The sequence below is a fragment of the Xiphias gladius genome, chromosome 3, assembly GCF_016859285.1.
Source record: "Xiphias gladius isolate SHS-SW01 ecotype Sanya breed wild chromosome 3, ASM1685928v1, whole genome shotgun sequence".
Lineage (NCBI taxonomy): Eukaryota > Metazoa > Chordata > Actinopteri > Istiophoriformes > Xiphiidae > Xiphias > Xiphias gladius.
The window spans coordinates 5515187-5541893 of NC_053402.1; the positions used below are offsets into that span (position 1 = coordinate 5515187).

The 26707-nt window shown below is 38.5% G+C and overlaps 2 protein-coding genes across 7 annotated transcripts in view; both read right to left on the reverse strand.

The window, feature by feature from the left end:
* abcc1 (ATP-binding cassette, sub-family C (CFTR/MRP), member 1) overlaps positions 1-19082 on the reverse strand; it is a 43231-nt gene extending 24149 nt beyond the window's left edge. For 3 of the 6 annotated variants that reach the window (XM_040124110.1, XM_040124107.1, XM_040124105.1), the window contains exons 1-13: positions 18941-19082; positions 16403-16579; positions 15669-15797; positions 14906-15043; positions 14560-14685; positions 13968-14029; positions 9852-9983; positions 8314-8541; positions 6464-6641; positions 5933-6094; positions 4985-5077; positions 4495-4701; positions 3989-4135 (exon numbers count right to left, since the gene is read on the reverse strand). In XM_040124110.1, coding sequence (XP_039980044.1) covers positions 3989-4135; positions 4495-4701; positions 4985-5077; positions 5933-6094; positions 6464-6641; positions 8314-8541; positions 9852-9983; positions 13968-14029; positions 14560-14685; positions 14906-15043; positions 15669-15797; positions 16403-16579; positions 18941-18988 — 1827 coding nt within the window. In that variant the 5' untranslated portion in view covers positions 18989-19082. The remainder of the gene's footprint in view (positions 1-3988; positions 4136-4494; positions 4702-4984; positions 5078-5932; positions 6095-6463; positions 6642-8313; positions 8542-9851; positions 9984-13967; positions 14030-14559; positions 14686-14905; positions 15044-15668; positions 15798-16402; positions 16580-18940) is intronic. The other 3 variants (XM_040124108.1, XM_040124106.1, XM_040124109.1) reach the window with 2 other exon arrangements.
* A 1617-nt stretch (positions 19083-20699) lies between these two features.
* On the reverse strand, positions 20700-26707 carry LOC120783682 (sarcoplasmic reticulum histidine-rich calcium-binding protein). Its single transcript, XM_040116816.1, has 6 exons — positions 26356-26707; positions 23256-23332; positions 23055-23123; positions 21225-21276; positions 20820-20856; positions 20700-20736 (listed from the first exon to the last, which is right to left on the reverse strand). The coding sequence occupies exons 1-6, from the start codon at positions 26705-26707 to the stop codon at positions 20700-20702; spliced, it is 624 nt and encodes a 207-aa protein (XP_039972750.1).

Here is a 26707-nt window from a genome sequence, read left to right on the forward strand (position 1 = left end):
TTTACTCTAACTTTAACCATCAAACTAAATGAAATGGGTCCATGTCGAACAGACAACTGTGATATAACTCTCTATAATCAAATCTATTTGTTAAAAAGGGACTACACATCCATTTGTTATTGCTTTAAACAAATACTCATCCCTTTGTTTTTGTAAGCTTCACATAGGTTACTGATATAAGTAGGCTAGTTTATCGGACGCATGTGTTTCAATCTAAATACTTGCTGCAGACTTGGTGCAACAACAGATTGATTTTTAAAAACATTATTTAAATTAAAAACTCTCCAACCAATGTCTGCATATAAAATAACATTTTATGTACTTAAAGCAGGAAAGTCAGATTAGTCTGCATTGATCTATGATTGTTCTTGATTCTTACAGTATCTGCTGTCCACAGCTGTTTTATACTGTATGAAAAGTTTCTCCTTCAGTTCATTAAATCCCTGCAGCACCTGAAGGCAGCAGGACTGATATGTTGTTAAATCTGCAGCCTCTGAGAAGTGCCACACCAGAGTGCAATGTCATTACGCATGGCCGTTCACTGTGCTCAACCTTCATTAAATCGCCCTAAAATGACACCAGGTATAACTATACAGACCTCTTCACACATAAGAATCAGATATAACTCGGTATTGTTACTTTTTTATGAAGGAGACGTCCGGTTACCAGGGCTCATCATAGGCCCTTTTCCAACTTTCTTTTTAGCAAAAGTAGTGTCTCATGTTTTATCCTTGAAACAAATTGCAGTGCAAATGCTTTTGAGTAACATCATTTACTAAACTAAGTGACTATGTACAAGGTGAGATACATTAGAATTATTGCTGAAATAGCACTCGTCAAATATAATCTTATAAATGGTTTCACCAAATCATTATTATTTTAAGTACCTGATGGAAAATGATATGATGATGACATACATACAAGAAAATTAAAATAAAGCTACCTAAATGACGAAAACAGATGAAACAATAATAACGATACATACTAGGCAGTTAATGTGGTCCACATTTAGATAAACAGCTGGTTTTCTTGGTTTTGGTTTTGGTTGGAGAGTTTAAATGAAGTTTGACCATTAAGAGTCACATGTGCATACACATGCGTCAGCATGGCTGAGTTGTACTAATTACACAAAGATGCACATATATACACACGTGGGACTTTTAGTAAATAATCACACGAGCCTATGTACATGCCTCTAGTCCTCCATTACCCTTTTCGCACCAACCTCACCTATGTGTGAAGTTCAGTTTGATTTCAAACTCTGGCCTCTCACTGGAGGAGACTCAAGTGACAACAGCTGACCCACTCTGCTCCTCCCTGCTTTTCCCTGTGGCTTTGATTGTCAAAGGGAGCATCTTGCTCATACGTTTGAACTTAACTTTAGACCTAAGCCACAAGCCTTTAACTCAAGGGTCAAGTGAATAGTCTGTTTGTATTCACTGAATATGTTTCCGAATCCAAAGGAGACAACTCAGAAGCATCAGCTGATTACTCATACTGCCTGCAGAAGGACAAAAAGATTTCGTGGAGGAGATAAGATTACACTTTTTTTTTTCTCAACCGAGTTGTCTCTGCTGTTCCTGCTGCCACCGAAGAAACCAGCTCACCATGACTGCCTGAGGAGCGAAACAAACAGCCCCACCAGTGTTCAGCCAAGGACCGCGATGAAGCCACACCGGACGGATCTGCAAACACTTCAATTGGCTTCTGAAGCAACTAAGGGCTTTTGTCTGGGCAGAGGTATTTAGTTATTAACATTGTGTATTGTAAGCTTTATTGCTTGTAAACTCTATTGCTATGGTTGTGCAGAATGGACCACTATGTCCTGTGATTACTGTGAAGTACTGTGGAGTATTTACCGTTGTTTGCTGCTTGTTTTGGTTGTGGTTAGTGCGTTGGAGTTGGTTTGTGCTCTCCCACGTCGTGGGCTGCTTGTGTTAGTCTGTTAAAATACACTTACCAGGCCTTTTGAACGCTAGTTTGCCTGCCCTACTTCTGTGTGGTAAAATAGGACAGTTTAATGTGTCTCTCTGCAGTGATTAGGATCTTCTTCGCTTTCCATGCTTCTCTCTCTCTCTCCCGTTATTACTAATCCACACCTACACAGATCTGCATGCATTCACAATCACCCTTGGTGCACAGATAGTGTGGTAGCATAACCCAGTTTGCCACAACGCCATCTCCTTGCCAAAGATACGTGTTAGATCACATTTCTCCCTTTGTCTGTCACTCTCCCTGTTCAAATCTTGCAGTTGAGTCTGCCATCTTGAGCTTGCGTGAGACATCTTCACTCACGTGATCTTGTCTGCCATTTTTCCCCTCAGTCTCTACACAAACACAGACACACACACACACACACACACACACACACACACACACACACACACACACACGTCAGCTGCTCATAATTGCTTGTTGTTGTAGCTGTAGTTTGATAACAGATGTTTGTTAATTAAGGTTAATATTGGTTGTTTATTCATATTTCTACTGTTAATAAATTCTGTTATACTTTAAACATTCGTCTTTTGTGATTATTTGTGCATAATTCCTGTGATAACAGCTGGATTGTGATGGTCAGTGCTCGGCTTCAACCTTTTCCAGTTGTATCATATAAACTCACATTGACATTCATATCAGGGTTGCCAACTTTCAATAACCACCGGGAGTGAGATTCAGAGTTCTTTTCTTTTTAGACATGAGGGGTTATGATGCTCTTTCAGAAGGTACAATATTTCCGGTGGAGGTGACCCTATAAAATTGCTACAGTGCTGCAGGGATGGTTGTCCTTCTGGAAGTTTCTTCCATCCCCAAGCAGGATCTCTGGAGCTCAGCCAGAGTGACCATTGGGTTCTCGGCCACCTGTTACCAAGGTCCTTCTCCCCCGATTGCTCAGCTTGGCCGGGCGGCCAGCTCTAGGAAGAGTTTGGTTGTTCCAAACTTCTTTCATTGAAGAATTATGGGGACAACTGTGCTCTTGGGAACCTTCAATGCAGCTGGAATGTTTTTATAGCCTTCCCCAGATTTTTGCCTCGACTAAATCCTGTCTCTGAGCTCTGCAGGCAGTTCCTTTGACCTCATGGCTTGGTTTTTCGTTCTGATATGAATTTTCCACTGTGAGACCTTATATAGACAGGTGTGTGCCTTTCCAAATCATGCCCAATCAACTGAATTTACCAAAGGTGGACTCCAATCAAGGTGTAGAAACATCTCAAAGATGGTCAAGAGAAATGTGAGGCACCTGAGCTAAATTTTGTGTGTTAGAGCAAAGGGTCTGACAACTTATGTCAATTTGGTATTTCAGTTTTTCCCTTTTTGATACATTTGTAAAAATTTCTAAAATTCTGTTTTCCTTTTGTCATTATGGGGTATTGAGCATAGATTGATGCGGGAAATTTTTTTTTTTTTTAATTTTATCATAAAGGTGCAACGTAAAAAAATGTGAAAAAATGTAAGGGGTCTCAATACTTTCCAAATGCACTGTAAATCCAAAACCATCTGCAAATACAGTTGTATGCAAAAATGTGTTTGACTATGATACTGAAAATCAGTGAGTCATGATTCCAAAAATCAGGTCAGAGACAGGGCTAAGGGAGAAATGTGATTAGTCACCTGCTAGATTTGCATGTCAACACATTGTCAATTCTTTTATTAATGTTTTTTGGAGCACAAACTTAATTCCTTTCAACTCCACTGAATTGGGGTGAAGGCAGAAATCTGCGAGATATGTCAAAATCTGGTCAAGTAAAACGAAAACTATCTGTATAGTGATATACCGCTGGAGGAAACTAATCTGTTTTTTGTTTTGTAATTTAGGGGAACCGGTCGTTTAAGACATTCTAACTTCTGCCCTGGATTCAGTCTTCTGTGTGTTATTTCACCTGAAGAGCCAGGAATTGTTTTTATCATGCTGGGAATGTGTGCTATCCAATGGAACAATGGAGAAAACTATTTAACTGAGAGCTGAGCATTTGAATGGAGGCACACCAACCTGCACCATACTACTGATGACCATTGGCAGCATGTTGAGAGGAAAACGCAGGATGTTGAAGAGTGCCAGTGACACAAAGGCCTTCTGGGCATCGAGTACATTATGTTCGTCGATCACCACGTACACAGTGAAAGTGGACAGGGCGACCTGTACAGTGAGCCAGCAGGAGAGAGAGAGAAAAAACATCTGAATGTGACTGTAGCCCAATCCACTTTATTCTGATGACACATTGCAGAATTGCAACTTTGCCGAAAATGCGACAAGTAAATTAAGTTTCCCTACAAATGTAATTGAATTTTGAATTTCAGAAACTCTGTTACACTTTTGAGGTTGTCATTTCATCATCTTGTCCCAACTGCATAGATGCTGATGCGTTGGGATGCTTAGATGTCTGTAGTAGCTCAACAACATGATACCATGCCCAGAAGATGAGATCCGGTGTGAGAGAAACTATGCAGTTCATTTGTACATTGTGGTACATGTCTGTCCTTCTGCGGTAGACTCACCAGGAAAGGTGCACAGACCCAGGTGAAGGTGGACATTGCACCCAGGTAGGCAGCTTTCTTTAGGACTCGCAGCTCACTCTCACGGATTTCTGACACCTTGTCCTTGAAAGCCAGTTCCCAGGCATACAGCTTCAGCACCTTAATGCCATTAAGCATCTCATTCATCAGCTTAATGCGATTATCCTTACTCTTCATCTGAGCCACCTGCTTAATAAACACATGAACACAACATTTAAAAGCAACACAGTGCTACAAACTGACAAAAGGCTAACTGTGGCTAACTGTGGATCCTCAGTGATAGCAGCCTGGTTGAGTAGGACCTTTGTCCAGGTGTGTATGAATGAAAATAACAAGTGCTGTGTTGGATATACCCTCACTGTCACTGCACACATGGCCTAACACAACGCACAGGTCTTTGAGCAATCAGAACATCAGAACAACAGAGAGAATTGAAGATTGGTGACAATGTTTGTCTGAGGAGAACTCCCACCTGGTAAGTTTTGGTTTTCATGGCGATTACAGCATTAACAGGAACCATCAGGACCATCACAGCCACTCCAGCCAGCACGGACGGACCCAGGTTCTGCACAGCAACAGATAAAAAAAACATAATAAAATCACATTAAAAAAGCATTACCACTAGTACTTAGCAGCTGTTAAGTTTCCAGCTTCCAAGCAATACTCTCCATTTAGCTGTTGCCAACTGCGACAGCAGGGCTGGTATAGTTTACATCTTTTGAGTCTGTGTGTGTCATCATTTGGTCCTTTAGACACCAGCTTGCCTACCCTGCCCACATTCGTTTTAAGTCACAGATCACTGTATCCCAGTTATCAATCATTCCAATCCACTCTAAGTCATTAGGTAAAACTACAAACCATCTTGCGATGGGTTCACACCAGCCGCCATGCCTATCAATAGTGTAGTGATGACTATTGAGTACTAACAGGTCGGAACGTCAACATGTTGATGGGCATCAGGGCTTATGTGATTGCATCACAAGATGGTCTCTAGTTCAGTGATGTTTTTAATACCAACCAAAGTGTGTCCATAGCTTCAAATATCAAAAACGGTCAAGTACTGAAAAATAGCACTGAGTCTGGTTACCATATTTTTTGATGATTAATTGAGATATTTCTAGTTGTCCTAACTTTGCCAATTTTATATGATTTTACTTTTAAGTTATTAAATTAAAAAAAAAGGGACAAACAAACAAAAAGATGATTTGTGGTACTCATCACAATCTCACTTTTACACTATTGAAACATTCTGTCTTTACCCACTGAGCTGTACAGACTAGTTTCATGTACTTGTGTTTTTTCCAGTTAGTTAGGGTTAGGGCTAGGCTGAAGTGGAACATTTGCTTATGTGAGACTACCTCTGCATAGAGCTGCTGAACATGGACCGGCATGACAGTCTGTAGTTGCTCTGTAATCCTACCTGCCAGAGAAAATAGAGGGCCAGCACCACCTGCAGGGGGGCAGACCATATCATGTTGATGTAAGTGATGAGGTCCATGAAGCGCTGAGCATCCACTGACATCAGGTTGACAATCTCTCCCACTGTGGAGGTGCGGCGTGCTGCATTGCTTATAACCAAGGCCTGAAAGAGCAGATCCAGGGAGGGAAAGATCCTTACAAAGGTTAGAGTCCAACTTAAAATTCACAGCCAAAGCATGCATACAACTGACAAGGAGAATAATAAAACCATTAATTAAAAAATGTTTTCTGTTAATGTGAGCTTTAACGAGAATATCATGCTGTCTGAATTAGTCAAGTAACAACCTCTTCTAGGGTGAAATCCAGGAGGGAGTGAGCAGTAAGACTCATGCACTCATGCATGCATTGCTAGTTATTTAGACTGTGCTTTTGTACAATTTCTGTTATTCTTTACAGTATTTCCATAGTCTTCAGCATTAACAAATAAATTCTAAAATCACTTTAAAAGTAGCATTTAAAAGGTGCCTGGTACCTTCCTGTAGACAGCTCCAATGATGGCAGTGCGTAGACGCATGCCTGAGACGAAGCAGACGTGAAAGTACTTCTGAAGGATGAGTGACTGCACACAGGTGCATATGAAGAGCAGAGCAGTGTAGAAGTAGCCATGCCAGTAGGGGGCATTGGAGTTGTTAACAAAGTGGATCAGCAGCCTGAACAGAGTCAAGTGAAGGAAGTCAACATTATGAACGTTTAAACTAAGCCATAACTAAACCAACAACAAAGTGTTGTTCATCTGCTCCTAAGGAACCATTTCATAGATTTTCTGGGCTTTGTGCAGCCAAAGGAAATTGTTGCTGCTGAATGAGTGACTGTTCATTTTGTGTATTTAGTTACTTTAATAGTTTAATTCCAAACAAGGTCTTTTCCTCTTTCAAAGACAACAGGCCTCCAGATGTGGCCAAGGAGACCTCGGTCTGTGTCATGAGCAGCTCTTGTGTCCAGCCTCACAAACACCAAATCTAATGGTGTGTTTTGGCAGACCTTGACCATTCAATTTTACCAGCAGAACTTTGCCCTTGGATGGGCAACAAAGTTGAAAATACCTGTGGCAAGATCCATGAAAGCCAAGTTTAAACTATGAACAGATGAGCAGTAACCTTTCCCTGCAGGACATGTTGATCAACAAGGACAAAACACAGACTGGTTACTAATGCCTTAATAAAGGACATTTTACTTACATCAGATTCCCTCAGATGCCTTTGTGCATCTGCCAACTAGTCAATTTGCAGTGTACATCCAAATCGGTTCAGACTCATGTAATATATACAGTGAAGACCTTGAAGGAATTAAATAAATGGTATTAAGTTTATTTTTTGGCGAAACTGAAGTTATCACTATACTGACATGTGATTCCAACGAATAATTTCCAGTGAGAAAAATGCTGTCTTGATTTAGAGACTATTTATTACTGAGGAATACAGAGGACTGATAGAGAGCTTAATCACATGATGCAACAACAATCACCTGACAAATGCTCAATATCAGCAAAACCATGAGCTTGTGGTGGACTACCAGAGAAACAGGAGGCCCCCTGTCCTGGTTGTCATCCAGGGAGAAGTGAAGATGGTGGTCTCCTACAAGTCAAATCAATAAAAAAACTGGACTGGACTCATAAGGATAGAGGATGTCGTTTGCCGTACATACTGTAAAGCCCTTTGAGACAAAAATTTTGAAACCGATTTGACTCAACTTTGTTAAGCTTTGTTGTTCTCGTTCTGTTGTTTGTCTAATGTATTAGTGTATAAGTTCATTGAGAGAAACAAAAAACAGAGTCACATTCCTTGTATATGTTCACATGCTTGGCCAAATAAAGCTGATTCTGATGAAACAAAGTTGTAGCCATGACAGTAGACAATGCTTCAAATATGGATGTTACTGCAAAGAAGCTACAAATTTTCTAAAATGTGGATGCTTCACACACATCTTCAACCTGGCAGCACAGAAGATCTATAAAATCAGCACTGTTTGAAGGTGGGCACCGAAGATTAGTGTCACCAATTCAGTATCTGACCACCTGTAAAATATGGTGGTGAAATTTTGTCATAATTAGCATATGAATTCTTGAGTTATGGCCAAAATGTGTTTTGTGAGCCTTTGACGACCACATTCTAATCAGTTCATCATGGAGTCGAAGTGGATGTTTGTTCCAGAAGTATTGAAATTCCCTCCAGGCATTCCTGATACATCGTATTCACGAGAAATGGATGGATGGATGGTTAACCTGAAAACATAGTGCCTCCAGCCACAGCTGTCGCCGGTGCGGAGGAATAATAATAAACGATGAAAGAGTCTACATGTTTGTGAAACGCTGACGTCTCTCACCGGAGGATCTCAGGCCCAACGAACATGAGGATGTCCTGGATGATCTTATAGAGGCAGGAAATGAGGAAGTAGGGGCCGAAGGTCAGGCACAGTGCCCAGAACAGGGAGGGCTCCTTTGCTTTCTGGGGGGTTTTTGCAATCAAGATTTCAGACTCTTCCACAGCTCGGCCCTCTTTGCTCTCACTGTGCGGGACCTGCCTGGTGGAGTACAAAGTTTTCTGCTCTGTCCTAGGAAAAGAGAAAGGTAGGAAAGAGGAAGCAAACAGACTGCTTCAGTTAAATATTCAAAATAAAAGTAGTTTGTTGAAAGGAGAGTCAAAAATAATTTGTGGTACCTTTTTCTAAAACTTGAAGTCCAAGATGAGATTTCCATATAAAATCTTACTGTTTTTGTGAAAATTAATAAAAAGTGAAAATAATTAGTTTAACTTGTAATCATTACAGGTTGGTTGAGACTCCAGACAGAAGCTGTTTGCCAAAACATGTAATAAAAACCTATGCTTCCTACTGAACTTAGTACATATTGCTTCTTCTTGTTTTCTTTATATTTGATACGAAAGAAAATCTACAGTTAGGTAGACAAGTATTTCGACAGTGACAAAATTTCTGTAATTTTGCCTCTGTACCACGATGAATTTGAAACAAAGCCATCAAGATGTGACTGAAGTGTAGTAAGCTTTAATTCAAGGGGTTTAACAAAAATATCACATTTAATGTTTTCGGAATTACAGCCATTTTTATACAGTCCCTCATTTTCAGAAACTTAAAAGTAATTGGACAACTGACTGATCAGTTTCATGGCCAGGTGTGGCCCGTTCCCTTGTTATGAAATAACAAATTAAGCAGATAAAAGATCTGGAATTGATTCCAAGTGATGAATTTACATTTGGTAGCTGTTCATGGGAACTCTCAATATGCAGTTTCAATGCAAAAAAAAAAAAAAAAAAAAAAAAAGGAGGCTTCAATTCAAATGAAGGACGCCATCATTAGGCTGAAAAAACAAAACAAACCTATCAGACAAATGGCATAAACTTTAGGTGTGGCCAAATCAACAATTAGGTTACATTCTTAAAAATCGGAAATGTACTGGTTATAGGGCTATAGGGCTATAGGGCTATACTACCTGGTCATCTTCAGCCAAATGCTGCAAAACTGATAGGATGGTGCTTCACAGTATGGATGGATAATAACCAACTTTACTTTTGAGCGTCTGAAATTGAGGATAAAAATGGCTGTATTTCCTAAACGCTTAAGGCAACATTTTTGTTGAACCCCTTGTATTAAGGCTCAAAGTCTACACATCAGTCACATCTTGATGACTTTATATCAAATCCATTGTAGTGATGTACAGAGACAAAATTATAAAAATTGTTTCACTTTCCTAATACTTGTGTACCTAAGTGTATTTCTTCCTGTTCCCATGTACATCAAAATCAGTTGGTTTCTAGCCTCAGATGCCATTTTACCAGGGTAAAAATGTTGAATATTTTTGTATATTTTCTTGCAGTAGTCATTCCTTGCTATACTGAGCTCCTGACCTTTTGATCTTCTGGCATTCTGTGTTCCAGCGACACACTAGCTGGGGAACCACTCTCTGGGAGCGGTCCTCGGGGTTCAGAGACCACAGGTCCTTCTCCTCCAGGGGGCGCTTGTAGCCCATCACCATCATCCTGACAGAAATGAGAGGGGGGGAGGAAGACAGAAGCATTTAAGTCCAGTGATACAACATGGATTCAGAAGTGCATTCTGAGATACATTCTAAAACAGGTGGGCTATGAGTGGCAAAAGGAAAAGAATATCAAAAGGCCAGAGGTCACAAGTGTTTATGTGACGTGGTGCTTAGTCACATCACGTAGGTACTGCAACAAAGGCCACCATCATCAGTGTACTCCTTTCTATCCTGTTTACTAAAAAAAAAAAAAACACACTTGATAAGTTCACCTGCTACAAACATTTAAAAATAAGCCGGTACCCTTTTTCAGATGGTAGCTGCAGTGTTTCCCCTTTCTGCATTCTGCTGAATAATGAGTACTGCTGCTGAAGTTTCACATGGTAGATTAACAAGGGGGCCCTTCCAAACACTCAAATACAAATACACACACACAGTGACATCACTGCTTATGGGTCCAAATAGGCTGTTCGTGAGTGCACGTGCAGCAGCTGGACAATTTCTCGGTAGAGCTGCATACACCACAAGATATACCTAGTACCTACCTCTGCTAACATGAAGTCTTTTACTGGGTTAAATTCTTTGGAAAAAGGCAGTAGAATTACAGTCAGATATATAAGTATTCAGACAGTGACACAATTTTCATAATTTTGCCTCTGTACACCACCATGATGGATTTGAAACAGAGCCATCAAGATCTAATGGAAGTGTACTTTCAAAAGTATCACATTAACCAGTTAGGAATTACAGCCATTTTTATACACAGTCCCTCCATTTCTGAGCCTCTGAAAATGGAGGGTCTGTGTGTAAAAATGGCTGTAATATCTGAACAGTTAATGCAATGTATTTTTGTTAAACCTCTTGAATTAAAGCTGAAGTACACTTCAATTACATCTTGATGACTTTGTTTCAAACCCATTGTGGTGGTGTACAGACACAAAATTTTTTTTTAAAATGGTCACTGTCCAAATACTTATGTACCTGACTATAAAGCAGAAGAATCAGAATTGAGTTAAACAAAGTGAAGATTTTCAAGCCAAGCTAAATGCTTACTAGTGAATCCTATTAGGCTAGGTCTAAGGCTATTCCGTACACTGCCGTAATACATGCACATTTTGCATTAATTACTTGGGTTGGGCAACTAATTAAACAGACACTATGGCGGTGTTCTTAATTACTGTCTGTAGGGAATACTAACAAACCTTGTTAGCAACCCATGTGATCAGGATATGAATAAAATTATTTCAATCCCTTTGTGCACATTTATGTAAATAAAAGTTAGTGTTACAACCATCTTTGGGAAATTAAATATTAAAATTGTAACCATAAGCCTTTTATCTCAGCACAACATTAACGCCTAAATGATTCCAAAGTGATCTCATTCATTTACAGATCGTGTGAACATCTGTGCAGCCAAACGAGCATCTGTGCTTCATTATTTCTCAAGATATCACAATTCATTTATCTCACAACTAATATTCATAACTTGTGAATTAATTAAGCAAAAATGTTTTAGTTGCTGCACAAAGGATGTGCAAACGAATGAGTCACCACTTTAATGGGCTGAGGCCAGTGCAACTTCAAAGATGGACAAACCTAGTTTAAACTGGTGCAACTAACTTTTCAGATGAGTCTGAAAGACTGACTGATTAAGTTTACATCATTTATTTCTATACTGTATATGTTCAATGAAAATAGTACTTTCTTGTGGTGAGGCGTTGCATTCTTAAACATTTATTATTGAAGCTATCTGGGACTCCACAGCCCTTCAAGTGCAATAGCAAAGGTAAACTAGAAAATTAATTTCCAACTGAAAATGCAGTTTGAATGCTGAAAGCTAAAGGAAATTGCTTAAACTATTCCAAAAATTGTTAAAAAAAAAACACCTGAAATACAGAATCAAAACTTTAAATATAAAAGGTGAAAAAATTGCTTAAAGCAATGCTGAAAATGGCTGAAAAAACAGCTGAAATGCAGAAGCAAAACTATAAGCTGAAAGCTGAAATAAATTACTTAAGCAATTCTTAAAATGGCGGAAAAAAACAGCTAGAATGTAAAATCAAAACTTTGAAGCTGAAAGCTAAAGGAAACTGGAAGCTGAAGGAAACTGCTGACGCAATCCTGAAAATCGTTGAACAAACAGCTGAAATGCAAAGGATCAAAACTTGCAAGTTGAAATCTGAAAGAAATAGTTGAAGCAATACTGAAAATGGCTGAAATAAACAGCTGAAATGCAAAAAAAAAAAAACACTTCAAAAAGGTGAAATAAACTGGAAGCTGAAAAGGTGAAAGAAACTGTTGAAGCAATGCTGAAAATGGCTGAATAAAAATGAAATATAGAATCAAAACTTGGAAGCTAAAAGAAATTGGTAAACTTATGCTGAAAATGGCTGAAACAACAGCTAAAAGGCAAATAATTTACTGCCAAAGCAGGAAGTAGAAATAAAATGCCTTAAAACTGAAAAAATAAATTCTTTGTATTATTAATAGACAAATGTACTTCATCCCGAAACAGCTGAAGGTTTGAATTTCCTAACAGTTAAAATGGAAAGAAGAAGGTCTCAGTTGTGTGTGTGTGTGCGTGCCAGTGAGCGAGTGAGTGAGTGAGCGAGTGAGCGAATGAACGAGAGAGAGAGACCCATTGAACAAGATGCCTTAATTCACAAACTTTAGTTTGTATCATGGAAAATTTTTCACCACGATCAGGAGACTTTGCTGAAGATGTACATGTGTCATTTGTAAAGATAATGCAAAAAATGTCACAACTATCGCAGTGTCAAAACTGCCCACATTCATGTTTTAGCTCAAGAGTGGAAAGGTCAGTTAACATTGGAGTATATGGAGCAGAGAGGTCTCCTCTTGTTGATAAAAGACTGACAATTCAAAAACCATAGGTCCTAGTGCTTAAGTAGTCACACTGTGAAAGAGCAAAAATTGGTGTACAATTTGATGTATGAATTCTGTGTGAGAAGTGAAAGATGTGGGAGCTACAAGGGCTGACGTACAAAAATTTTAGAAAAGCAGAGCAGCTCAAGTTCAGTGCATGATGTCACCCACTCCAACCTGCTCCCATAGACCTACGTTATAAATTTAAATCTGTCAGAAAAAAAGCAGAAAAATTAAACTGCGATAATTAAAAAACTGATATCAAAAAGTTAGTTAGAATGGTTGATGGAAAAAGATAGTCAAATGGTTTCTGTAGCTGAAAGTATGGAGAAGTAGTTAGTGACCAAAAAACCAAAGAACCATAATAACAATAATAATAATAATAATAATAATAATAATAATAATAATAATAATAATAATAATAATAATAATATTAAAGATTTGGATAACAACAGTGTCAATGATGGATCAGCATTCACACTAACTAACACACACAAAGGGCCGAACATGAGTAACCCTATCTAAAATGATTCTAAGGTAGTTACAAGCCGTTTCTCCACCAATGCGTGGAAATATGGGTCCGGCATTGCATGCTCATGGACGCACACACAGCAGCAAGACTGCTGAAAAAAACAGAACAAACAAAAAAAAAACAAAAACAAAAAAAAAAACTTGGGGACACTGGACTGCACTGTGTATTCATTATGCTTTCTCCATCTCACAGGCACATTTGGTGAAAGCATGACACAACATTTCTGCCATGCAGGTGTGTGCATGCACAACCAGACTGGTCACCTGAACTTTACTGTTTTTATTTTTATTTTTCCACATTTGGTTTTTCTCGATAAAGAATACAACATAGGACAGCTGCGGTTTCACTCTAATTTTTCATTAAAAATTAATTAAAAATTAATAAAAATTGTAAAATTGTATAAAACCAAAATTAGAGTAACATAGACTAATCCAGGGAATTACATGGAAGTAAACATCTGTACAACAATGTTCCAGTGTATCTCAAAGCTTTCTAACTTCATTAGACTGCACTATCTGTCAGCACACACAAATATCCACACCACTGAGATATTAATTGCCTGCTTACCTAGTGATCCACCAGAAGGTTATTCTGGAGAGGAAAGAAGCTCCAGGCTCAGGGCAGGGGTTCTGAAGTCAAAAACATTACAGTTAGACCGAACAGATTTTTCTGCTGCTGAAATACTGATCACAGAATAAGGTTTTTATCAGGATCTAGAAGGTTCATAGAGATTATACAGTATATTACTTGTGCATTCACTTAAGATCGGCTGATTAGTGACTAGAAGGATAGAAGCACTCTCTGTGACTACACGCTTAATTCTTTCCCAAGTAACAGTAAACCAGACCTGATATTATGTGACCCACAGTGCCCGATTAGAGGGCTCCACCTGTGCTCATTGAACTTGAATGATAAGACATACTCATCAGGCTCAGCACAATGCAAAATCCAACTGGGAAATCAAATGAGAGGACTGTGGCTGTGTGACTGTGGCTGTCTTGTTCATCTTTACTATCATTGCAAACAGTAAACAAGTTTGGGGTTACAACCTTTACTTGAAACTATAAAAGTTTCCACTTCTCAAGTGACAAAAGGGAGAAACTTAAAAGAGAGGAGCAGGGAGGGAAAGAGACAGATGTACAGTGTGAGGTGGTCTCACCGAGTCTTTAACAGCCTGGGAGAAAAGGGGTGGCTGGTCTGTCAGGCAGGACAGGAATACAGCAACCAACAGCAGAGCATAGTAGCTATAAAAAGTGGTGTACCGCCACACACACACCATCAGTAGCTAAGATAAAAAAGTACAGAAAGCTTTTAACCCACAGACATTGCTGGTGTGTGATATTACTTTATTTGTAGTACATATGCTGTAACATTATCTCTTCAGAAGGTAACTGTTTTTAAAGTGTTGATTTACCAGTCAAGTCAAATACAAATTACAAATCCAGAGATTTGATATTAACTTCATTTGACCATATTTAATTCAGCCCTGCTCATTGAAGACTGACCTGATCCAGGGCCTGGAGGATTTTGGACCTGAAGGTGACTGTGGCACACAGTAGTGCTAGCAGCCAGTAGATCAGCATTACTCCAGACGACTGAACCCCTTTCATCCGTTCATACTGGATTAAAAGGGTGGCACACAACTGGAGCACACACACATTTAAACATATTTATACTTCATACTTAACAAAACATAAAATTATTGCTTGAAACAAACACACCTGTATTACACCAAGCTTTCTTCATGTGGTGTCCTAAAGAGAAAGTCAGTACATATTGCTGACTATGGTCCAGTTGAAAAAGGTTCTTCGGAGGAAGTAGCAAGAAAGGAGGATGTCTAGAGTACTTTGTTTAACCTTCTGCTATCACTCAGATAAGTGATATCTAGATAACTGCCCAAAAAGAATGGAGGAATGGACTGTAACCTTTTTAATAGTCCCACTGATCTTTCCTGTTTGCAAATAAATTACACAAATAAGAAATTTAATTTAATCGTACCATTTAATCTTCATTACACTGCAAATAAAACTAAACTGAAACTGAAAATAAATAAAGTTTAGATTCAACTGGTTATTTCCAGAAGATAAAATCTATAACCACATCAAATCAATTTACTTTACTAAACTACACTAGGAACATCTAAGATTCAAAACACCAAAAAAATAAAACATTCAAATAAATCCAAACTAACTTTGCTCTACCCCAAAGAGAGGTAATAGGTTTCTCATTGAGACACCTGTCTATAAAATGACAAAAACAAACTCTCACCATGGTGAGGCCCAGTAAAGTTGGACTGACTAGGTGGACGGGTGCGGGTAAACTGCTGCCATGATTTTTTTCCCAGAAAGAATAAAAAACATCTGACCAGCAGATCATCCACAGTAGAAGACCAACAGCCTGTGGGGAGAAGACAGCTCACAGCTTTCTGACATGTTGTAGATTCTGTTTAATGTAAACCTGATGTAAACCTGTTGTAAACCTGGAACTTTTACTGACACTATACAATTAATGTATAATTGTCAGATTTAGTGCTTTATTTCCACGTCGCAAAGTTAGACTCTAAGAAAAAGACAATTACACAGCCATGGTTTGACAACTAGTATGCTTAATCAGAACTGCACATCAGATTGTCAGAGAGCTTGGAAACCCCCTACCCCGACACCTTTCCGACATCAGAATTGGGGGACTGTCTCCAACACAGTCCCCCAATCCTTTCGAAACAAGTATAATACCTTATACTATATAATGTATATACCTTTGACATGTTCAGACAGCACATCATTCGAACCCCCCCTTTTACTAGTATAACCTGACACTTGTACACACCTCTCCCGGATGTAAGATGCATTAATAAGATGTATTGAGTATTTGCACTGCCGTATTAACTCAAGATGTAACTGACAGGGCAGAATATCATGGAGAGAGCTGCAATAATAAAATAAACATTGTGACATTATTAGAAAAAATGACTCCTTAAAATAATCAAGGGTCGCATCACTCACAGTTTTAGCTTTGTTGAGGGGACTCATACATATGTAACCCCGGTCATGGCTGCGGAGGTAAATGAGGTAGAAGGGGGCACACATCCAGAGGTAGAGGCATGGAAGCCAAACCAGGACAGTGTTCTGGAAACACTGAGTGAGGTCCGGGTTTGCAGTGTACCATGTAGTGTTCCAATCCTGGCAGGCAAAAAAAGAAAGAAAACAATAAAGCAGAAAGAAAAAAAAAAAAAAAAAAAAAAAAAAAAATCATTGAGATGTTATTCAAAGAAAGTGCCAGAGTAACTGAACGCCACCTGAAAAATGTCTCAGTGAACCTGGACATCAGTGTCACATGTACTTCCAAGTACAACAGAGCCCACTTCAAACCACACATAAACTTTTGAAAAAGAATAGGTGATTGAGATAATGCTTTTCAGTTTGATGCTAAGTTAAATTTTTCAGAAAGCCATTATCTATTTTGGTCACTAGGGGCAGAAGAACACAAAAACACTGACAGATACACAACAATCATGTTACCTGCTTATTAAAGCTGGGGACATGGTATTACCTTAAAGGAAATGGTCAGGTTGTTACATCAAAAACAAAGAGCTAAAAGAGGTTGGTTGATAAAAGAGTTAGGTGATACAGGTGGGTGAGAAATTAAAGGAAAAACCTGAATAGATGAGTGGAGAAATACAGCAAATGCAGTTGCCTCCACGCAGAGCATGAGGGGTCAGTGAATGGTTTGAGGGTGTGAAAATTATTTGAATCAAATGCTCTGGTCTTCGCAGCCACCAGATCTCAACCCAGTTGAATACCTATGGGAGATTTTGGGCTGACGTGTTAGACAGCTGTCCCCGTGACCATCATCAAAGCGCCAAATGAGGGAATATCTTTCAGAAGAATGGTGTTTCATCGTTCCAGAGGTTTATGGAATCAATGCCAAGGCGCACTGAAGTTGTTCTGGTGGCATGTGGCGGCCCAACACATTGCTAATACACTTTATGTTGTTTTTTACCTGATACTGATACACAGTACACGTCATGTGTTGGCCTGACATGAAATGTGTACTAGGATACAAGTTTAAAATTCAAATAATACAATGTTATGCCCTGCACAGTAAACCTGTCAAGAGTGTGGTTTAAAACTCTGAGTCTGACATTCATCCATTACTGTCAAAATGTGCTGAGCACATTTATGTTCAATAAAACCAGGTTTGATGAATGTAATAAAAAAAAAACTGCCCAGTCTGCAGGTTTTTTGAGAGTAGGTATTTGAGTTTTTCAGTGCCCCTATACTTCCTCACTGATTCACATTCTAATTGACTCTTAACTACTTCAGTTCAGTTCATTCTGTTTTTTCCCCTCACCTAATTGGTATTGCCAATTCCGTAGAACAGTTTCTGTCACTACTATCTCTAGTGTTGAGCCAAGGAAAGTGTCAGCCGCCGTATCTTTCACCTGCCAGAAACATGCTTGACATCACATGCTTGGAGGATCATTCTCAGTATGCCTCCAAACACTTGATCAATTCCATACCACGAGATGACCTACAAGGATATAATCCCACACCTGTTTCCCACCCACAGACTTTTCCATTTATGTTCAGTGAAACTCCTGAAGAGAGACAACAGCTAATCTCTCTAGTGGTTTCATATGAAGACTATTAGTTCTGTTTATTAATGCCCTCTAAGGGCTTTACACAGACTAAAGAAAAACAACAGAGAAATTGATAGTATTGCTGTGTGATCATGGCTGAATGAAGACATACAGTATTACAGTTTGTAGGAACTTCTGGGGGAAGTTTGAGCCTCGAAGACAGTTGGAACATATTTGAGCCTTGAGCATGTTTTAGCCTCGAAACCAGCTGGAACGATCGGTGAACCTGTAACTAAGCGGGGGCCAGCAGAGGTACTTAACTGAGTGGGACAGAACTCTGATACAGGATTGACTGTGAAATAACCAATCAACTACAAAACTGAAATATGGTATTGAGTCCGAGCAACATATTGACAAACAATAACCCCAATATTTCTTTTGTACTTTATTAATGAAAATGCGAAATATGCGATGCCATCCTCAACACCCATGGGCATGGGTGTTTATTATGGTATATTCCGTTATAATAATGATGCTTTAACTACAGTGGCAAAAGTCCCAAATCAGTGTCACAACTAGGTAGACGACAGGGGTTTGTGGTATCTACTTCTACGGACGGGAGTTTACGGACGTGTTATGTGCCGTATACCGGGGAATGGGGATGATACGACATGACATGGTATAAGATATTGGAAGACGCCTTGTTTCTGAAATACTCAACCACCACAGTTTTAAGACATGGGGACACTGGCTGCTGTAAAGTAACACCGGTCAGTGGTGAAGCCGGCTCTTCAGCAAAGCGTTACATTACGTAGAGCTGACTTCTATGTGTGTTTCGGCCGGAAGCCTAACTTACCTGTGCTATGTCCGGTTTCTTAACATGTGCCGGTAGCTAATAACAACAACAGGACAAACTTTTAAGATAAAGGAAAAGACACTGAGGTCGTTAAAATAAACTCACCCAGAATGGATCGGAATTGTCCAGACTGCAGAACTTGTCAAACCCCATTCGCCGCAACACAATGGAAGTCCTGACCGTCAGAGTGTGCTTGGAGACCAGCTTTGGTTTTGTAACCTGACTGTGGAGGCAAAGCGGAAGGTTGATCCATCCTCTTGTTCTTTGATACTTTACAAATCAAAGAGAATAGTATGCTGCCACCTGCTGTGCCAGAAAGGGAGCATCGTAGTTTTATGTTCAGCCTATGTGTTCAGTCCTTTCATTGCACCTCCTTTCTTCTCGTCTTTACTCCCCAGACGTCGAAGCTTTCAAACATCACGATACACCCTCCACCCTTTAAATTACAAACCCCTGTGGAAGACTGTTTTGTTCCGATAGAAAATCCTTTTGAGTCTGGCGGCGGTGTCTCGGGTAGTAGAGTGGGCTGTCCACTAATAGCAGGAGGGATAAACGATTTGATTTCAGTTATTCAGAAAACCATAGACAGAAGTGAAGCAACGTCCACTCCTTTGCCAGTTTATCTGCAACAAGGAATACCGACCTGGTAAAGGATCAGCTGCCCTGTCAGGGACTCCAAAAGCCTAAGTTCACTGCATGTCAGTTGGTTTTTGGTATGAGGGAAGTTATTGCACGGAAGTAAAGTACCACTAAGGTGGGATTTGCATAGTTGCATTGTTTTCAAACTGTAACTGTACACTGCAGCAGCAGAAATCTGAACAAACAACAACTCAATCCTGTTTCACCTCCCCAGTTCACGTAGACTGATGACATTATTTCAGATGTAGATATACTATGGAATCTATTGGAAATTCCTTTTAACAGGAACTTTATTAAATTATAGGATATACAGTACAGCATTTGCCTGCTTCTGAAGGTTCATTGATTGGGCTTCTAGATCAATCTGTAGACTACCTAATATAAAAATGTAATATAATAATGAATAGACACATATCCTTTGTATTCAATGACCAATGTTACCAATTTTCTTACCTCATATCTCTATAGCTTGGGTTAGGCTTCAGTGCCCCATGACAGGGCAAGCAGGTTAAATGATGGATGAGTTCTCCATCTATATACAGCAGCATGAAAAAGTTTGGACCCCCCCGGTCAAAATTTCTGTTACTGTGAAAAGTTAAGTGAGTAGAAGATTAACTGATTTCCATAAGGAATAAAGTTAAAGGTGAAACATTCTTTGCAACATTTTAAGCAAGATTAGTTTATTATTTTTGTTTTGTACAATTTTAGAGTGAAAAAAAGAAAAGAAGCACCATACAAAAATGTAGGCACCCTTAAGAGATTTAAGCTCTCAGATAACTTTTACAAAGGCAAAAGACTTTCAGGTAGATTTAGCAGACTCTGCAGTGGTGGTGCACTGTTCTACTGTGCAATGATACCTGCAAAAATATGACATTGATAATACATTGAAGAGTCATCAGAAGAAAACTTTTCCTCAGTCCTCACCACAAAATTGAGCATCAGAACCTTGCAACAATAAAACAAATCTGTAAAAATGTACTCTTTTTTATTTAACATATCCCAAATATGACTTCAAATATATAATTTTCCTCAAAAGTATGACTTAGACTTGTCAGTTAACAACAGTACACAAATATATTAAATTATTTCTTTAACAATTTCTGTTCAGTCATTGGTGAGCAAACATTTAATGTTCTCAAGGAAAAAGACAAAAATAAAAAACAAAAATCACAGGTGAAGGTGAAACATATTAGTCTGGTCACATGGTGGCAACATATGGTTGGGTTCAGTTGTCATCATCATGAAACACATCAGCCACAGTCCTGTTGATGGAGAGACAAACAGCTTATAGACTGTAGTTAATAAGTGTTTGAACAGGTTTCAGTTCAATATAAATGTGACTTACTTGTAGATTGATCCAGTCACTTCATCAAGAAAACCGCCTGAATAAAGAAGACAAAGTAATTGTGAGCTGGAGCCTATGTCATCAAACTGAAAACTCTAACATTTCTCATCAGAGGGAGAACTGTTTTCCTCGCACTTACGTCATATAACACTCTTCTGTCGAAATCTAAGCTCCTTGTGGGAAGTCCTGTTGGGTCATATTTAGCTTTTCTGCCTAACCTTCAGCTATAAGTGTAGTTTGGGAGGGTCTGTTCTCTTTAGAACTATGAATCCAGTCCCAAGTCCCAAGCGTCTTGTTATGTCACAGGAGTGTCCAGTTAAATGAGCCACAAGAAAACTTTCCTTTTGCAATGTTATACAATAAAAACGTGTTTTCACTCACTGTGGCAGCTCGGCATTTACTCACCAGGCTGGCAAAGAGTTTGGCAAACAGGACACAAATGGCAGAAACTGCACATCTGTGAACAAGAAAGCAAAAAAGTAATGAATGCTGAAATGTAAACAGCTCCATAGAATCACAAGAACAATCATATAGGTCGTTTTACCCTACAGGACATTTGTCATCATTGTTACAACAATAAACACATGGTTAAGGTCGTCGAACGGTCACAGTTTCAGTAGGCTTAGGTACAAAAGTACTTGGTTAGGTTTAGGAAAAGACTGTGGTATGGATTAAAGTAAGTTCTTCCTTAAGGTTAGAGGACCTTTGTCCTCATGGTTTCAATGATAACCATGTGGTTAAGGTTGTGAAACAGACATGGATAAAAGATGACAGTCAGTTTCACAAGGGGAAAAAAAACAGTGGTCTCATTTATGAAAGTCCTCTGTTTTTTCAACCCATACATCCACTCCAACCTCCACTTAACATGGACTTTGTTGCTCTTTATACTATGTCACCCGATGTCCTCCTTTGCTCCCTTCATAATTACTATGGTTGCCAGAGGTCACCTAATAATAAAACATAACTATGGGTCATAATAAACTGCTGCACAGACAACCTATGGGCTGGTTTTTTACAGGAGGACAGTCCCTGCGAGAAGTCTAATCCATTTGTCTGACCCCAGGTCTATCTGTTCCCAACCTGCTTCCTGCACAAAGTCAGTCTACACTGCTATAGGTTACTTCAGACTACAGCTTCAAAAACATTTGCATGTTTATGTCCATATGTTAGATGTATGGAAGCCCATTTCTGTCAGAAAAAAAATATATATCAAATGTTCAGAATGGAAAACATAAAAAATACTCAAATATATACTAAATATAGTAAATTAAACTAATGTCAAAACATTGTTTTACCAAGTCAAAATAATGAGATTTCCAGTCTCAATCAAATGTCTATCTCAATCACATTTTTTAAAATACAAACTCAAAATTTTCACTCATTTTGTCATAATTATGACATTGTATCTCAAAGTTTCGACTTAGTGAGTCACAGATTTGACTGAGTATCACATAGTCTTTGCTAGCCATTATTAATACTTTTTTAAAATCTCTCCTGACATTTCATCAATTTTTTTTCTTTGGCAGATTTGGGCAGATTTGGGCTAAGTACTGCTAGAGGAAATGTCTTAGTCTTAGTTTAGTGAATATTCACAGCAAATTTCAAGTAAAAGCGGACAGTAGATTTGGAGATACCTTGTCATGCCGCAAGGTGCAGGGAAATTTTTCTTTTTTTGATAGACTGACCCACTGATTACTATCCTTAGACGAGACAAAGCTTCTCTTAAGTTTGATGACTTAGGTCTTTATATAAGTCAGATGGAAGAGGGGAAGCTTATGCACTTTGATTTTGTCATTTAGTAAATTACAATTAGCCAAATGTCCTGTTTGAACAGGCTTTGTATGTTTGTATGAATCTGGTGGTGGTGTGAAGTGCATTGTGTGTTTGTGTGTGTTTTCAAGCGTAGGTTTTGAATCAAGTTTTTTGGGTCAGAATCCTTGGGCTTTAGAGTCCAAAGGGCCTTATGCTGTTTGGTTTGCAACAAGACTAAGAGTATACAGCCACGCTCATTGTCCTGGGAGTTTGTATTACTCTTAACATGCTGATGTTTATCAGGTATAATGTTTACTATGTCTAACATCTTAGCATGTTTAACATTTGCTAATCAGCAGTAAACACAGTGTACAGCTGAGTCTGATGGTAATGTCAGTAGTTTTGCAGGTGTTTGGTCATAAACCAAAGTATTGGACAAATTGAAATTTTGACCTGATGATGGAATATTGTGTTTTTTCGCACCTTGCAGTCATCACAGTGTTCAGACTTGTCTCCTTCTTCACAAGGACATTTATCACAGCTGTCACAGTGCTGGAAGAAGACACATTTGGTCAAAAAGAAGTCTAGAGAGCAGATCAAATTACATCCTTTGTGAAGATCTCTCGGTTTCTGACTGAGCTTTGATGACTACATTTAATTTCACTAATTTTATTTCAAACATACCTCACAGAATTCACAATATGAGCACACAGAGCCCTTGTGATAAGCACCATCGTCGTTTTCGTCATCATCTTCATCATCTGCACATAATATTGATAATAAATATATGGTTTTTAGACTAAAATACTTGAACAGCTCTAAAAATCAACAATACTATATCAAAATACATGTTACACCATTGATAATGTAGAGATAAAGGGACTGCGGTTTGCCTGCCAATTATAGTTTACAGTAATTTTGGAGTAACCTAAAATTTAGACTACACTTTTGAAACACGTTGTATGAAGTCGATACAAAGCTAAAATATAAAAAATATAGATGGGCCTCTTTTTGTGGGCTCCACAGGACCAGGATCATGGAGAATGATCGAAAACATGTAAGTTGTTTTCTGCTCACTAGCCATTTAGATTGGATCTCTGTGGCTTCATCTCCTTAATTTAGTTTTTCACTTAATGCTGTAAATCGGTATGCATTTTCAGTTTAAGTTCATGTTCAACTTAAACCAAGCTTGTGGTGTTCAGCAATGGTGGAAGATGTATTCAGATCATTTACTTTAGTAGAAGTTGTGATAGCTCAATGTAAAAATACTCAATTACTAGTAAAGGTCCTAGATTCAAAATGTTTTTTAATTTTATTGCTGGTAAACTACAAAGTATTATTAGCAAATGTACTTAACGTATCGAAGTAAAAATACTCATTACGCAGCAGAATGGTACCTGTCCTTGTTATTTAATTGTATATTATATATTATAATTATATATATATAATTCAATTATTATAATAGTGGAATAATATTATGTATGCATTAACCCTGAAGCAATATTTTAATGTTGTGAGTGGTGAGATCATATTAACTATTTTTATACTTTTGGATAGTTACACCTATTATAACGTATCATTTTTTTATACAAGCTGAAAATATGGTTTGGATGTAAAATATTAATTTGTAAACTAAATGGTAAATACAACTCCTAGATAAATGTAGTGGAGCTGCAGAAGAGGGAACTACTCATACACTCCATACAAGTACCTCATAAATGTATTTAACTAAAGTATTTGAGTGATTCTTTTTCAAAATCACCAAAATGTTTCTTCCACATGTTCAAATCTATCAGTCTTTTCATTTTAATTAAGACTGTTGCAGTCATATTACATGTGCCCAACTATTGAGTGCCCCCCACCAGCACACACCAACTATTGTAATCTCCTGGACATACATTCATAGAACACAGTTCATATAGAACATGCTGTGGTCAGAACAGATACTCACAGGTTTCAAATGTCTGTAGCTCTGTTCCTCATATAGATAACATGACCAAACACATTTGTAAAGGTCTCAGATAAAAGTAATGATGCTCTCCATGCACTTTTACAACACAGATCCTCTGCTTTTGGTAACAGATTTGCATTTGGGCAGTTTATGATCATTTGATGTATTTAATGAATGAAAGTAGGGTTAAAGATATATGGACAGTGTTGATTGTAATATTTTCCACACATGAATGTTCACAGTCATTAGAAAATCACAGTTTAACTAAACAAGAAGAAAAAAAGCTAACAACCATTTCATCTTTTGACGATATGATATTTGAAAGAGCTTTAACTCTTGTACTTCCTCTATACAAAGAGATGTTTCTCTCTTTTCCCAAACACTCTCTTCCTGAAGGTCTGAAAAATTATCAACAAATCCACTATTGTAATATTTTATGACAAGTGAGGAGTAAGTAATGTTAGAAAATATTTGTATTCAATTATATCAGTGCCAAATAAGCATTGAATAATAAGGAGAAAACTACATAAAACTCAAAACAAATATTAATCATTAATGTAAGTTACTGAAATGTGCATCAAAAGTTCTTATTTTATCTAATTATTCAGAACATCAGCATTTTAACAAATAAAAAGAGGTATGATTATTAGACTGTTCATAGATACATGAAAAGTTATTTTATTGTCTTATCCGTGTTTAGCAATTTTACAAGTGCACACACCAGACTTGAAAAGTAAATTCTCTGTATTACATGCCTCTTCAACAGACAGTGGCATGAATGCTCCACAGAGAAAGAAAGAGATTGAGAGATATGGAGAAAGAGAGAAACTTTACTTCTGTTGGTACTCTAGGCTTTTAAATTAATGAATTTAGGTAATGGCCCTCCTGCACCTCCCCTCACGCTTTATTCTCCCTATGTCTGTTTCTCTGGCACCCCAACCCTCCCCACCTACCCCCAATATCACTGTCTCTCTTTCTTTCTCTGTAGTTCACATAAAGACACAAATGCAGGTCAATCTGATCCAAAACAATTGAGAAAGGAAGATCCCAGTGGAGGAACCATTCTTGAGGAATCATTCTTTCAAATGAAACACAAATCAAAAGATCTCAGCCTAGTGACCCCAATGACTGATTCCAAAGTCAGGCTTGGTTTGTGTGAAACTGGTTTTTCGTTCTTTCTCTCTCTCAAATCAATGCTTCTGTAGTCCCCAAGTTCATATCTAGTGTACTGTACGAAGGACTTCGGACAGTTGGACTTCACATGGGCCAGTTCATTTCCCCAGAGTGCTCATAACTCTAGTTAAGCAGGGAAAAGAACACAGTGTCAGAGACAGCAAGGGAAATGGACAGCTGGAAAGGGGTTGAGGAGGGACTTTGATTACCTGTGAGCTCTGAGACATTAAAATAAGAACTGACAAAGACATGATAAGGTTGTAAGAATGTTAACGAGAGGAGAATGGCTATAGTTTGGCTTAGCTCCTCCCCTTCGCACACTGTCCTGTAATGTATGTGCACACATTTGTACTTGAAACGCATTGCCAGCTGCATGTCAAAGCATCAGCAATCACTGATACTGGAACTTTAAATATACCATATGTGGGTGTAACCTTGCTGTATCAGAGCTGTGGTTTATTTTGTTTCTGTGTTGTGTTTTGGCAATTTGAAGAGACAATCACAGCCTGACCTGGAACGAATAGGCTATTGTCACTAAAATTCGAAATTCTGTGACAGCTGATGCTTTAATAGTATGCAGTTTGCAATGTGGTTTAGGCTTAGATGTTTGCATGCTAACAGAGAAATGACAAAGGCGTATGAGAACATTAACTGACTGACCTTCATGATCATCATCGTCGTCCTCGTCATCATCATCATCATCATCAACTTCGTCATCGCCATCATCATTATCGTCGTCGTCGTCATCGTCGTCGTCGTCATCGTCGTCGTCGCCATCGTCATTGTTATCATCATCGTCGTCATCATCGTCATCATCATCATCTTCGTTGTTGTTGTCATTGTCGCCGTCATCCTGGTCTTCATGGTCATCGTTGTCATCATCGTCGGCCACCAGACCTTGCTCAGAGCGGAATGGCAAATCTTGTGCCTTGGCACTGGGAGCCAGTGGGGTGTAGAAGGAGCAGAGCAGTGCCAGAAGCAGTGCAAGAATCAAACTTCTCAATGATGCCAT

Excerpts from the sequence above, each read along its gene's own strand:
- LOC120783682 (XM_040116816.1), bottom strand. The coding sequence starts at position 26,707 with ATGGCATCATTGAGAAGTTTGATTCTTGCACTGCTTCTGGCACTGCTC. Across the intron at positions 23,124-23,255 it reads CATATTGTGAATTCTGTGAG|CACTGTGACAGCTGTGATAA; the intron begins GTATGTTTGAAA and ends GTCTTCTTCCAG. Across the intron at positions 20,737-20,819 it reads GTGACTGGATCAATCTACAA|GACTGTGGCTGATGTGTTTC; the intron begins GTAAGTCACATT and ends CTCCATCAACAG.